The following is a 14,062-nucleotide window of genomic DNA, read 5'->3' as shown; positions in this document are numbered from 1 at the left end:
GTAAAATTAATGTAATGTCACCAGTTTTAGGTACTTCACAAAATTAATGTAAAGATAAAAATATAATGATATATGTGAAAGCACTATTGAATATTATATAGAAATACAAAGTAGTATTAATAGTAATAGGACTTTTGATAACTCAAAATATTTTTATCTACATTATTAAGATTTTCTGAGGTAACCTAAAAGAAAAAATGCCTGTGAATTTCAGATAACCAACTAAGTCAAGAGCTAGAATAGCTGAAGTTATGGTGTTAGCACAACTCTGGGTTTCTGATTTAGCCAGGAGTTCAAAGGCAGGGAGAGATCAGTAGACCCTGAAACTAGTTTAGTCAAGGGAAAAAGGAAAAAACTTCCTATCTTTCCCTTTTTTTCTCCATACTGTCAGTGAAATCCTAAAACAGGATAAGAAGAGTTTATCTTTTCTGTTATCCCAATCATGGTTTTTTTTTTTAATGTTCTAGGTTTAGTGAGGAAAGAATATTTACTTCCCTTTCTACCACTCCTCTTTACCCACATTCACAAATACCAACTACCAAATACTATATTACGTAGAATTTAGGCTGGATTATCCTGTTAGACATCAGATCGTAGATTGCAGGTCCCTGCTAAGGACAAATATTAAAGAATTTTATCTGCACAGAGGTATTTTTTTACATAGGTTCTAGAAATGTCCTATTGAAAAATTAGCCCCAAATTACAGTATATAAAAGGAAAGTAAAGGCTTTCTATTTTTATATGCAGGTTTGTCAACATGTAATGCCTCTGAATGAACGACAAGAATGGATATATTACTGTGTGTATTCCCTTATATCTTAAACGTTGTTTTTAGGAAATAATTTTGCTTGAGACTATCAAACTGAGAAGAATTATTTCAAGTTTAGTCTGTTATTTGTTGATCAACAAAATGCTAATCAATTTAACTGATGTACGTAATAATCTATTTAATTTGTATGCATTTACATTTCATGTCCATATTATATACTTTGTTATTAAAATAGAAATAATTTTTTAATGTGTGGCCTTCTTATTAATTTAATGGGAAATCTGGGCATATTTCATTTATGACTAGTAAATTGAAATCAAAGTACAGGTAAGCTTTTAAAAAGTAATACTCAATGAATTCTATAAAATCCTATACACTTTTGATTTATCCAAAAAATCCTGGAATAAAATGTAAATGGGCAAGCTGCAGTGAGTGCCTTGTGCTTTATCCCTGTGCTCTGGCCTGTCCAAGGAGCCCAGTGGATCCAGGACTCCTATCCTTACTGGTATAGTCACAGGCATGTGGCTGTGAGAGGACCAGGAGTCCTCCTTCCTGCTGCTGCTGCTGTGGCTGGTGACGTGCAGCCCTTCACTGCTTGCTTCTTCATCGGCAGCCTCTATCTCCTGCTGCGCCTCTTCAGCCTTGAGCATGTGCCCTCCCACAGGGCTCTGCTGGTGCTCAAGCCCCAGGACCGAGTTTCTGCCATTGGCAGTGGCAGTCACAATGAGTCAGAGAACAGTTGGATGCTGCGTTTCCTTCTGATGAGATTGCTACCTTAATGCACAATAGCACAAGTAGACTGATGGGACTGGTCGATGTGTGATTTGACACTTGAACAAATTAGAAAGTTTAATCCTGCAGCAGATCACAGATTCAGGAATAATTTCCCTGATGAGAAGATCCCTGCCCTGAGGGAAGCTGGAGCAGAGTGCCTGAACCATAATGTCACAGTCTTCTTTGATGTCAAAGGCCATGCAAATATGGCTACTGATGTTCTAAAGAAAATGTGTATGAAATTTCCTCAACTATACAATAGTAGTAGTATTTGCTCTTTCTTGCCGGAAGTTATCTATGAGACAAACAGATCACAGTGTAGTAATGGCTTTAACTCACAGACCTTGGAACCTTAGCCAAACAGCAGATGGGACTATGATACTCTCTGGATACAATCCATGTTTGTGGTAATAGATGTTTCATTTGCTTGGAGCATACGTAATATCTTATGGTACCTGTGTGGAATTTCAGGTTTCCTCATGCAAAAGGATTTTGTATCCCCAAACTACTTGAAGAAGTGGTCAACTAAAGGCATTCAGGCTGTTGCTTGGACGGTTAATACCTTTGATGAAAAAAAGTTACTATGAATCCCATCTTAGTTCCAGCTCTGTCAGACAGTGTGTTGGAAGACTGCACATCAGTTCTAGAATCTCCCCCAACCCCCTCCCCAAGGAAACATGTACAGAAACTGCCTGCTGGTCTCATGCAGGGATATCAAAATACCCCTTGTGCTAGCCCAAACCCTGGGAGATCAGGTAGCTCACACAGTAATAGGAACCAAAGCAAAGTCTGGTGTTGCCAACATGCTCCGTGGAATGCCTGAGTTCAACACTTGCTCTTGAAAGTCTGGGTCTGCAAAAAGGCAGAACAGGGCTTCCCTGGTGGCGCAGTGGTTGAGAGTCCGCCTGCCGATGCAGGGGACACGGGTTCGTGCCCCGGTCCGGGAGGATCCCACGTGCCGCGGAGCGACTGGGCCCGTGGGCCGTAGCCGCTGGGGCTGCGTGTCTGGAGCCTGGGCTACGCAGCGGGAGAGGCCACAACAGTGAGAAAGAGGCCCGCGTACCGCAAAAAAAAAAAAAAAAGGCACAACAGCTCCTGCCCTGACCTAAGTGAGGCATACACCTTAACCTGGTGAGGATAAGCACAGACCGAGTTGTGAAATTTGGGGGTACAGATGCAAATACATGGGAAATGCACCATCACTCAGAGTTGACATTTTAAAACTTGCCACGCTTTTGTAACATTTCAATACTGTCTTCAGCTATGTTATCAATGTATTGTGGCTGTCAAACTTGTGACCACACTAAAAATCATTAAAAGGAATAAAATAGTGAATGCAGAAACAGCCATTTAATTATATACTGTATTTAGTTTTCCCATGAGGAAATATAATTAAAGCAAAGTTTGGAGAAATTAATTTTTGTATTAAAGAAGCCAAAATCTAATCACAACAGTAGGAATATTTTGTTCTGACAGTAAATTGTTTAATGGATTTACCTGTGGAGTATTTTTAATTAAATGTATTTTGAAATAATAGGAATTAAATCAAATAGCAATTAATGAAGTAGTACGGTGCATGAAATACTATATTAAGGAATTAAGACCTGTGTAACCATATCAGTAACAGAATACTTGGCTAGTAAATGTCAGCTTTTGAAATATGAATACCAGTATAGCAGTATATTATTTTTACCCAGCATATGCTAGCACATAGTTTAAATGTCACTTGGATTTTTGGCCCTTGATTAGATGTCTGTAAAATGGGTTGTCATTATCTAGCAGTTTGAATTCTTCAGATGATGTCTTAAAAAGTAATGCAATGTGAAAGCATTTTATTAATTGCCGGATGCTTTCTAAGTCAAATAAATGTGGCCCTATATTCTATTTCACAAAGTATTGAGTTGCAGGAAATAAATTATCTGGCTCTGTTACCAAAAGCATATGATAAAGTTGCTATCTTTGCCGCAAGTTGTAAAAAGGCTTTTTATAATAGAATGATAGGTGACATAAAGTGCTATCATTGGAACATGGAGACTCAAGAAAGAATAGTGAGCACTTAAGCCTTATCTTCCACCACTGTCACCACTTAGACATACCAAGACTTTTTTCTTCTTCCCATTACTCACTTATTAGAGGGGAAAAACCCCAGCTATCTTATGGTCCCATTTTCAATTACTCAGTAGAAAAGAAAGATATTTTGTTTCAAGTTAAACTTTCTTCCAAGCAAATGAAAATCCAAGGGAATCAGCTAGTTAATGATTATAATAAGCTGGGTTCCATTTTTGGACGTTTAAGTAAATGATGTTTTAAGAATTACCTCAGTACTGTGGTACTAGAATATCCAGAAAAAATTAATTCAAGTCCTGAAATACCAGACTCATAGGTTGATAATGATTCTTTATTCAACTAAAATAAAGTTGATTAACATGTAAGAATGTTTTCTTTAAATTCAAGAGGTACTACCCTTTTTCAGGGTAGTTTTGTGCCGATTGACTATTACATTTTCAAAGGTAACTTTTCATGTTGTTTAATTTTAAAATCACAAGGATTCAACTTACAAAAAAGACATCTAAATGCCCCAAGTCTCTCCTGTGCCCTTCCTATCTTCATGGTATCTACATTAAAGCTCCCCATGAAAAAATTTTATCTACAAACACTTCCTCGAAATTAGCTCTTTTTTCATTATTATATATATGTGTTCTAGACTTTTCATCTTTAAGAAACCTCTCATTCCCCATCTATCTCTATCATTATTCTGTCCTCCCCTTCACACCAAAAAGACATGAAAGAATTGTTTGCTATACCTACTTTTTTGACTCCCATTCATTCTTCCCAGTTAATTCAACTAGTGGTTGTTTTTCCAGGGACATAAATAACTTCCTTATCATTCAACACAGTGGATATTTTGAAGTCTTCTCTCCAGTGTTAGATATCGTTGATCTCTCTGACACCATATTCTCCGGATTTTCTTCCAACCTCTGACCATTCCTTTTCAGGCTTCTTCCAACCATACTTCTGTACCTTCTCTCAGTTTCTGCATTCTCTCTCACCTCAGGCCCTTTGGATGTAATATTTCCTTCTTGCCCATAGAGTAAGTCTTCCTTCTCCTTTTCCTCTTCTTCCTTCAGGTCTCATCAAATATGTCAGTTTTCCCAAGAATCCTTTCTTGATTACTCCCCCCCACCAAGACCACTTTGATGGCCCTATTACTTTGTGCTCACTCTTTATGGTCACACTCAGCATCCCATACGGGAATTACTGTTTTATCTGTACCCTTCACTAGGCTGAAAGCAGGGATAGTTACAATTCCAGCATATACCATTGGAACCATAATATACAATAAATATTTTTTGGATGATTGAATAAAGTGGGCAGAAAATTTAAACTTACATGTGGTATAATTTTTTCCTAGTTCTTGGGCTATTTGTAAGTTAAAAATAGAAACATAAGAAAAGAAACACAAGGTCTCATTACTATCCAATTCCACTTATACAGATTTTGTTTTTCATGTAATTAATTACATGAAACAGATTAAACAACTAAAACAAAATGAAATATTTTTTCGTTATCTAAGTTTTAAATGGGAGGGGAAATGGCTGAATGATCGCTGTAATTCCTTCCTACTCTAAAATTCTACAGTTCCGATATTTTAAAGCCAAATTAGTGTTAATTATCAAATGCTGTCATAAGTAATTCTTAAATTACTATATTTAATAAGTTTGTTGATTTTTCCATTACATATTGTAGTAGACCTGTGGTTTTTTTTTTTTTTAAGCCAATGGCCTTCTTTTAGATCTATTTTTGGTGTAAGTTAAATAGGAAGCAGAAACTTAATATACCACAGTGATCATATTTTGGATATAATCCAGGAAAATGGAAATGTATTTCTGGTTTTGACCACCAGAGGGTGAGCATATTATTTCATTATTCATTAGTGCACACATATGCCCCAGAGAGAGAGAGACTGATAATATTTCTCAGCAGTGGTTTAAGTCCTTTATGACTTCTAAGACTGCTTTGGGGAAATATATTGTATATTGTGGATACATCCATACACAAGCATATACACCCATTCTTATTAGAGAATATATAAAAATTATTTCTAACTTGTAAAGTGGATACTAAATCTTCAGCTCTTAAAAGGCTCTTCACTTGTTCATGAAGTTACAAATATTATATAAGGACATATAGAGATAGCCCTGCTAGGTTTTCATAGGATTATAAAGCCTATCTTTGCTACTCAGCCTTGCTTAATTTCTGGAAAAAATAAGAGCTACATAAAGATTTGAGGAAAAATAAGGCAAATAATGGAATTGATTTAGGGAAAGTAGATGCGATTGTGGAGACACAATTTAAGGGCCAGGGACTAGGAATTGTTGCTGAAAATCTAAGAGATAAAGGATTTTGATTAAAGTGTCTGTATTTATTAGCTATGGCTAATTCTTGTCTAAGGAAGATGAAGAATAGGCATTCTCAATTCTTATGAATAATTCACAAGCTGCATATATTTGCAATATTTGACCACAGTTGATTTAAAGATATATATGAATGTTAAAAAGAAGACTAACATAAAGTGGTTAGAAGTATGGTTCCATTCCCTCCAAATTTAAAAACAATATTTTAAAATTTCTTTTAGATACAGTTGGTAAACATCCAACATTTTATACATATTCTTAACTTTATTCTTTCCTCTACAGTTTAACACAAGGTCATCTAAATTAAATTCAAGGCCAGCTTAAGTTCAATCATCCGTATGAGGCTAATGTCAACATAGAATATCAATGCAATAGTGCCAGTTACAGAATACCAGTATTGTAACCTTTCTGGCAATTATAGATATGAATATGCAGCATTACTAAAACATACATTTCTCTGCGCCGTTTCTAAACATTGTTGTAAAAATTGTTTGCATTTAGCTTCTTCAGAAAGACTTGTTTTCTTCCTTGCAGAGCAGTAACAATTTTGGAAGCCAAGTAGACTGGTGAATAGTATACAAGGACATAAAATTAGCAAGTATCTAGCACACATGGCATTAGTTACAAGGCCGAAGTAGTGGACATGATCTCTGTCCTCAGGAGAAGAAAGAGCTGAGGAAATGAGTTACATGTTATCCTACTAAGGAATGACATTAAGTCTTAAATTACAGTAGTAAACACTGATCATTAAGCATAAACTAGGGATGAGTTAGGGTACAGGAACAGAAAAGGAAGGGAAGACTTGCCCAATTTGAGGGGAGAGGGGTGATAAGATTTTCTTGGAGGAATGAAGGAATGAAAGAAGTGTGGTTTGAAGCCGACAAGTGCTTTGATTTGTTTTTAGTCATGCAATACAATGTATTTTAAAATTTAAATAATGGAAAAAGGCACATTTTAATAACTATTAAAGGAAATGAGTCATAGGCTTTAAAATATTGAGAAGTACTACACTAAAATATTAGACCATGTTTGGTAGAACCAGTTTGGACAAGTTGGAAAGAGTAGTGTGGCTGGAAGAATCAGGGAGATGAGCTAGAACTTTAACTGAACTTGAAGGGATAAAAGGGATTTAGAAGGGGGAGGAGGAACTTTCAGGCATTTTCTCATGTTTTTCACTTTTCCTACAATTTCTTGTATTGTATCTCTGCCTATTAATATCATAGGCAATAAGTCAATAATCATATACTTATTGATTGCCAAATATGTATAGAGCACTGCTTTATTTACTGCATGTACACAGGTGATCAAACTAGACATTGTTCCTGCTCTCATTATATATAGTCTATCAGAGAAGATAGATTGTGAACAAGTATTACACACTGGGCCTTTAACATATATTTTTTATATTCTTCATGAAGCCTTTAAACCTTTCCCCAATGCAGAAGAAGCTATTCTGCTTCTTGAGCTTCTATTTTAAATCTAATACTTTTTTTTCTGTGAGTTTTTTTTTAAAATAAATTTATTTATTTATTTTTGGCTGCGTTGGGTCTTCGTTGCTGCACGCGGGCATTCTCTAGTTTCGGCGAGCGGGGGCTACTCTTCACTGCAGTGCGCGGGCTTCTCATTGCGGTGGCTTCTCTTGTTGCAGAGCACAGGCTCAGTAGTTGTGGCGCATGGGCTTAGTAGCTCCACGGCATGTGGGATCTTCCCGGACCAGGGCTCAAACCCGTGTGCCCTGCATTGGCAGGTGGATTCTTAACCACTGCACCACCAGGGAATCCCTCTGTGTGGTTTTAATTCCATATTAAAATAATTATTATACAATAAATTTGACCTTTTGTGGGGGAGGAGGTGAGGTTATATATTTCTATTGAATTAACACACGTATAGATTCATTTGACTACCACCGCAATCAGGATCCAGAGCAGTTCCATCACCAATAAACTCCCTTGTCACATCCTCCTCTCCTCCTAGCTCCATACTCCCAGCTCCTGGCAATCACTGATCTGTTTTCCATCACTATGGTTTTCTCTTTTTGAGAATGTCATATAAATGGGATCATGTATCAACCTTTTGAGACTGAATTTTTTCACTCAGCATGCCTTTGAGAATTATCCAAATTGGTGTATCAATAGTTTGTTCCTTTTACTGCTGAGTAGTCTTTCATCATAAAGATTTACACAATTTGTTTATTCATTCATCTGATAGGTTGTTTCCAGTTTTTGGCAATATTAACAGAGCTGCTGTAACATTCAAGTATAGGTTCCTACCTGAACGTAAGTTTTCATTTCTGTAGGGTAGATACCCGAACGTGAGATTACTGGATCATATGTTTAAGTGTATGTTTGACTGTTTAAGAAACTGTTTCAGTGTTTTCCAGAGTGGCTGTACCAGTTTGCATTTCTACCTGCAATATATGAGAGCTCCAGTTGTTCTGCATCCTTGTTAGCACTTAGTATTTTTTATTTTAGTCATTCTAATAGATATGCAGTGTTATCTCATAGTAGTTTTAATTTGCATTCCCCTAATGGCCAATGATATTGAGCAACTTTTCATATGCTTCTTTACTATCTGTATATATCCTTTTCAGTGAGGTATCTCTTTAAGTCTTTTGCCTATTTTAAATTGGGTTGTTTTCTTACTGTTGAGTTTTGGGATTTTTTTGGTAATTATGTAAATTTTTTTTGAATTTTATTTATTTTTTATACAGCAGGTTCTTATTAGTCATCAATTTTATACACATCAGTGTATACACGGCAATCTCAATCTCCCAATTCATCACACCACCACCACCACCACCCCCAGGGCTTTCCCCGCTTGGTGTCCATACGTTTGTTCTCTACATCTGTGTCTCAATTTCTGCCCTGAAAACCGGTTCATCTGTACCATTTTTCTTTCTTTTACATGTAGCTGTCCAGTTTTCCCAGCACCACTTACTGAAGAGACTGTCTTTTCTCCATTGTATGTCCTTGCCTCCTTTGTCATAGATCAATTGACCATAGGTGCCTGGGTTTATTTCTGGGCTTTCTGTTCTTCCTTTCTTTTCATTCTTTTTTCTTTATTCTGTTCCACAGCAGTGAATCCCACCATTCTGTCTTCCAGGTCACTTATCCGTTCTTCTGCCTCAGTTATTCTGCTATTGATTCCTCCTAGAGAATTTTAAATTTCATTTATTTTGTTGTTCATCTCTGTTTGTTTGTTCTTTAATTTTTCTAGATCTTTTTTAAACATTCCTTGCATCATCTCAATCTTTGCCTCCATTCTTTTTCTGAGGTCCTGGATCATCTTCACTATCATTATTCTGAAATCTTTTTCTGGAAGGTTGCCTATCTCCACTTCATTTAGTTGTTTTTCTGGGGTTTTATCTTGTTCCTTCATCTGGTACATAGCCCTCTGCCTTTTCATCTTGTCTGTCTTTCTGTGAATGTGGTTTTTGTTACACAGGCTGGATTGTAGTTCTTCTTGTTTCTTCTGTCTTCCCTCTGGTCTGCTAGTGTTGGAGGGTCTCCTGCAGAGGCGGGGCATGGCTGTGTCTTACCATGGCTGTGTCTTACCAAGGACACCGGCAGCAGAAGTTCTGGGAAGTACTCCTTGGTGTGAGCCCTCCCAGGGTCTGCCATTAGCCCTACCAAAGAGCCTGGGTAGGCCGAGTTTTGGGCTTCTTTATAAATTCTGGTTCATCTTTTGTTGGAGATGTGATTTGAAAATATTGTCTCCTAGTCTGTAGTTTGTCTTTTCATTCTCTCACTTGTGTCATATGGAGAGCAACTGTTTAACTTTGATGAACTCCAATTCATCAGTTTTTCCTTTAATGGATCATGCGTTTGGTGTCAAATCTAAGAAGTTGTTGCCTAACCCCAGGTCACAAAGATTTCCTCTTGCTTTCTTCTAAAAATTTTATAGTTTTACTTTGTACATTTATATCTATGATCTTTTTTCCCCATTTTAATTAAATATTTCACTTAGCTCTTTATTTTTTTAACACTGTGATCTATTTTGAATTAATTTTTGTGTGAACTATGAGGTTTAGGTTGAGGTTCATTCTTCTTTTTTTCCATATGGATTTCAGTTATCCTGGCACCATTTGCTGAAAAGATTATTCTTTCTCCGTTAAATTGCTCTTTTATTTCTGGACTCTATTCTGTTCCTTTGATCTATCTGTAGTTCCCCTAACCAATACTACACCGTCTTGTTAGTGTAGCTTTATATATATAGTAAGTCTTTTAATCAGATAATGTGATTCCTCTAATTTTATTGTGCTTTTCAAAGTTAACTAGTTTCTTTCCCTTTCTAAGGAAATTTTAGGACTAGTCTACAAAACGTTTATATATCTACAAAAAGTTTTGCTGGAATTTTGATTTATATTGTGTTAAATGTATTGATCATTTGGGGGCAATTGACATGTTTATTATGTTGATGCTTCCAATCCATGAACATGGTATAGCTCTTCATTTATTTAGGCTTTCTTTTATTTATTTCATAAGCATTTTATAGTTTTTAGCACACAAATCCTATACATTCTTTATTAGATTTGTATCTAAGTATTTTATTTTTATGAGCTATTGTAAATCTATTTTTTAAAAAATTTCAGTTTATACAGTTGTACATTGCTAGTATATAAAAATATGATTGATTTTTGTGTATTGGTCTTATATCCTGAGGCTCTTGCTTAACTAATATATTAGTCCTAGGAGTTTTTTGTTTGTAGATTTCTTAGGACTTTTTTCATAGAAAAACATGTCATCTGCAATAAGGACAGTTTAATTTCTTTCTTTTCAATCTGTATGCCTTTTCTTTATTGCATTGGCTAAGGCTTCCATAATTATGTTGAATAAGTATGATGAAAGTGGATATCTTTACCTTGCTCCCTGTCTTAGGGAATAAAGCATTTATTCCTTCACCATTAATGCAATGTTAGCTGAAAATGTTTTTGTAGAAGCCCTTTATTAGGTTTGGGAAGTTTCCTTCTATTCCTAGTTTGCTGAGAGTTTTTATCAGGATCCTGAATTCTGTGAAATATTTTTTCTGCATCATCCTATGGTTTTTCTTCTTTAGACTGTTAATATAGTGGAGTACACTGATTGATTTTCAAATATTGAATCACCCTTTCATTCTCAGGATAAACTCCACTTGGTTGTGATATGTTATTCTTTTTATATATTGTGGATTCAATTGTCTAGTATATTATTGAGCATTTTTGTGACTGTGTATATGAGGGATATTGGTCTGTAGTTTTCTTGATTTGTAATGTCTTTGTCTGGTTTGGGTATCAGAGCTATGCTGGCTTCATAAAATGAGTCTGGAATGTTCACTCCTCTTATTTTCTGGGAGAGATTGTATGGAACTGGTGTTATTTCTTCTTTAAATATTTGAATTTGCCATTAAAACCATCTGGGTGTGGAGAATTTTGGAGGTTTAAGTATTAATTCAATTTTTTAAAACAGTTATGGGACCATTCTGTTTATCTATTTCATCTTGGGTGGGGGGTAGTTGGTAGTTTGTGGGTTTTGAGGAATTGGTCCATTTTATCTAAGTTGTCAAATTTATGCACATAGAGTTTTTAAAAATTGTTTATGGGGTCTGTGGTGATATCCCCTTTTTAATTCCTAATATTAGTAAAATATGTCTTCTTTTCTTTGCCACTGGCTGCAGGTTTATCGATTTTATTGATCTTTTCAAAGAGACAACTTTTAGTTTCATTAATTTTTCCCTATTTTTATGTTTTCAATTTCATTGAAATCTGTTATCTTTATCATTTTCTTCTTTCTGCTTGCCTTGGGTTTATTTGTTCTTTTTCTAGTTTGTTAAGGTAAAAGTTTAGGTTATTGATTTGGGACCTTTTTATTCTAATACTAGCTTTAAAAAATCAATACGTTTTTTTGTGGCTCATGCTTGTTTCTTGTATTTTATTAATTTGTATACATGTCTGTATTCTCCTATTTTAAACTCCTTGAGTACAAGGATCTTATCTTACATGACAAATCTGGGCCTACCTAAGTATCTTGTACTATATGTTTAGTAAGTATTTCATAGAAGGCTTGAATGGAAGGATGGATGGATGAAAGGAGAGTTAGTGAAGACAATGAATATAAATTATTTCAAAGATATCTTCAATGTTAAGAAAATATACAGCAGGAGCTACAGGAGTCAGGAGTGTCAAGGGAAGGAAACAAAACAATTCACTCTGAGGAAAAATTGCTAAAGCCAATCTAAGCTACTTCTGATAGGGAGTATTCAGAATCTCAGTGTGGTATACAGAACACTCACAGTATGCTATGTTCAATTCTACATAGTGGATGAAACAGAGACTCTGTTTCCTAGACAATTCAACAAAATATTTTGTTAGATAATTTAAGCAAAACAATAATTTGGAAATAATTACATCCATGATTTTCTCAATTCCTTTTTTATTTGTGATATACCTGAGATACTTTCCTCTGTTGTTAATTCATTGGTAGAGCCTCAGGATAGCCTTCTTTTCTTATTCTGTCTCTTGCTGACCACCTGAAGTCACACTTTAGGCCTCTAGAGAATCAGACCATGAGTTTCTTGTCTAGACTTCTCCATAAAGTTAAGCATCTGTGTTAGTTTCCGATGGTTGTGGTAACAAATTACCACAAATTTGGTGGCTTAATACAACATAAATTTTCTCCCACAGTTTTGGAGGCCAGAAGTCCAAAATCAGTAACACTGAGCAAAATCAAGTTGTCATCAGGCTGTGCTCTTTCCAGAGGTTCTAGAGGAGAAAGCATTTCTTGCCTTTTCCAGCTTTTGGTAGCTGCTGGCATTCCTTGGTGTGTGGCTACATCACTCCAAGTTCTGCCTTTATGGTCATATTGTTTCTCCTCTTCTGTAGTCAAAATCTCCCTCCTTCTCCTACTTGTCAGGACACTTGTGATTGCATTTAGAGCCTGCCTGATTAATCCAAGATAATCTCCCATCTCAAGATTCTAAATTATATCTGCAAAGTCCTTTTTTTGCTAAAAAAGTTAACATTCATGGGTATCTTTTGGGGGGGGCATTATTTAGCCTACCATAGCATCTTGATTTCTTTTTTTTTTGCATCTTGATTTCTTAATCAAGAACACTGATGAAATGGGATAACAGAAGACATTCATTATCTCTTTAAAAATGTCTTTCATAATCTGTATTTTAAGAAGCTTATCTTTTTGTCATTTATATTATTAATATTTGCATATGAAATATTCATATAAATTAATTCAGACTGATATCCTTTATAGTAGATTCCAAAAATGAATTCTAAGGGAAAAGTCCAATTTATCATATATCCATCTTTTTCACATAAAACTTCATGAATAACCATTTGACACTGAAACATTAGTGCAGAAACTATTATTTTGACAAGGAACAAACAATTTCAGAATCACTGACTACAGATATCCATTAAGTTTTATTCAAATAAGTTTTAAGCACTTGAATAACTTACAGATGCAGACAGAATAGATATTGAATGGTTTTATATTACTTACACATGTAGGAACAAGTCATTTCAGCAAATTATAAATAGATCAAAATTTAACATAATGAACTAAATCTACAGCCACAAAGAACCTATGATTTAGGTTTAACAAAAGAACAAAAAATGACATTTGCAGTGTTGTTCAGTATTAATTTGTATGGGGATATGGAATCATCAATTAGTTATTTGACAGCTACAAATAATTGAAAGTTCTTGTAGAAGATTATCTACGACTTACGTATTCCATCAGATTTCTCATAATTGAGAGACCTCATTACAGGCCTAGTAGAACACTTGGGTAGGAGAGAGATTTGGGTGACCATTCTAGGCCTAAACTGGAGACCATTCCGATATTCCTCAATATACACTGTCCTGCTATCACTTGACACCACCAGATAGGAAGTTGAGTGTATAAAAATAATGAGTTGTGTTTTGTTTTTAACTACAATATGATACACGTTTTTATTGTATGCCATATAGGGTCTTTCTAAGGCCTTGTCTACATGTTGTTAATTACTTTTCAGTGTTTTTTATTTTGATAATCAGTTTCTGTATAAGCCATATAACCAGTGTTAAATGGCTAATGCCACTAGATCACCCACTTCACCACCCAGTGTTTCCACT

At 35.4% G+C, this 14,062-nt stretch overlaps 1 protein-coding gene and 1 pseudogene across 2 annotated transcripts in view; both read left to right on the top strand.

The window, feature by feature from the left end:
- Positions 1–1,008, top strand: part of EFCAB7 (EF-hand calcium binding domain 7) — a 50,535-nt gene extending 49,527 nt beyond the window's left edge. The window contains exon 14 of one of the 2 annotated variants that reach the window (XM_024764748.1): positions 748–1,008. In XM_024764748.1, coding sequence (XP_024620516.1) covers positions 748–822 — 75 coding nt within the window. In that variant the 3' untranslated portion in view covers positions 823–1,008. The remainder of the gene's footprint in view (positions 1–747) is intronic. The other variant, XM_024764749.1, reaches the window with a different exon arrangement.
- LOC112412957 (glycerophosphodiester phosphodiesterase 1 pseudogene) lies at positions 911–2,366 on the top strand (annotated as a pseudogene).
- The last annotated feature ends 11,696 nt before the right edge of the window (positions 2,367–14,062 follow it).

The sequence above is a fragment of the Neophocaena asiaeorientalis genome, unplaced genomic scaffold, assembly GCF_003031525.2.
Source record: "Neophocaena asiaeorientalis asiaeorientalis breed wild unplaced genomic scaffold, Neophocaena_asiaeorientalis_V1.1 scaffold135, whole genome shotgun sequence".
Taxonomy (NCBI): Eukaryota; Metazoa; Chordata; class Mammalia; order Artiodactyla; family Phocoenidae; genus Neophocaena; species Neophocaena asiaeorientalis.
The sequence above is the reverse complement of the archived record's forward strand: the minus strand, read 5'-3'. Positions and strand labels throughout refer to the sequence as shown.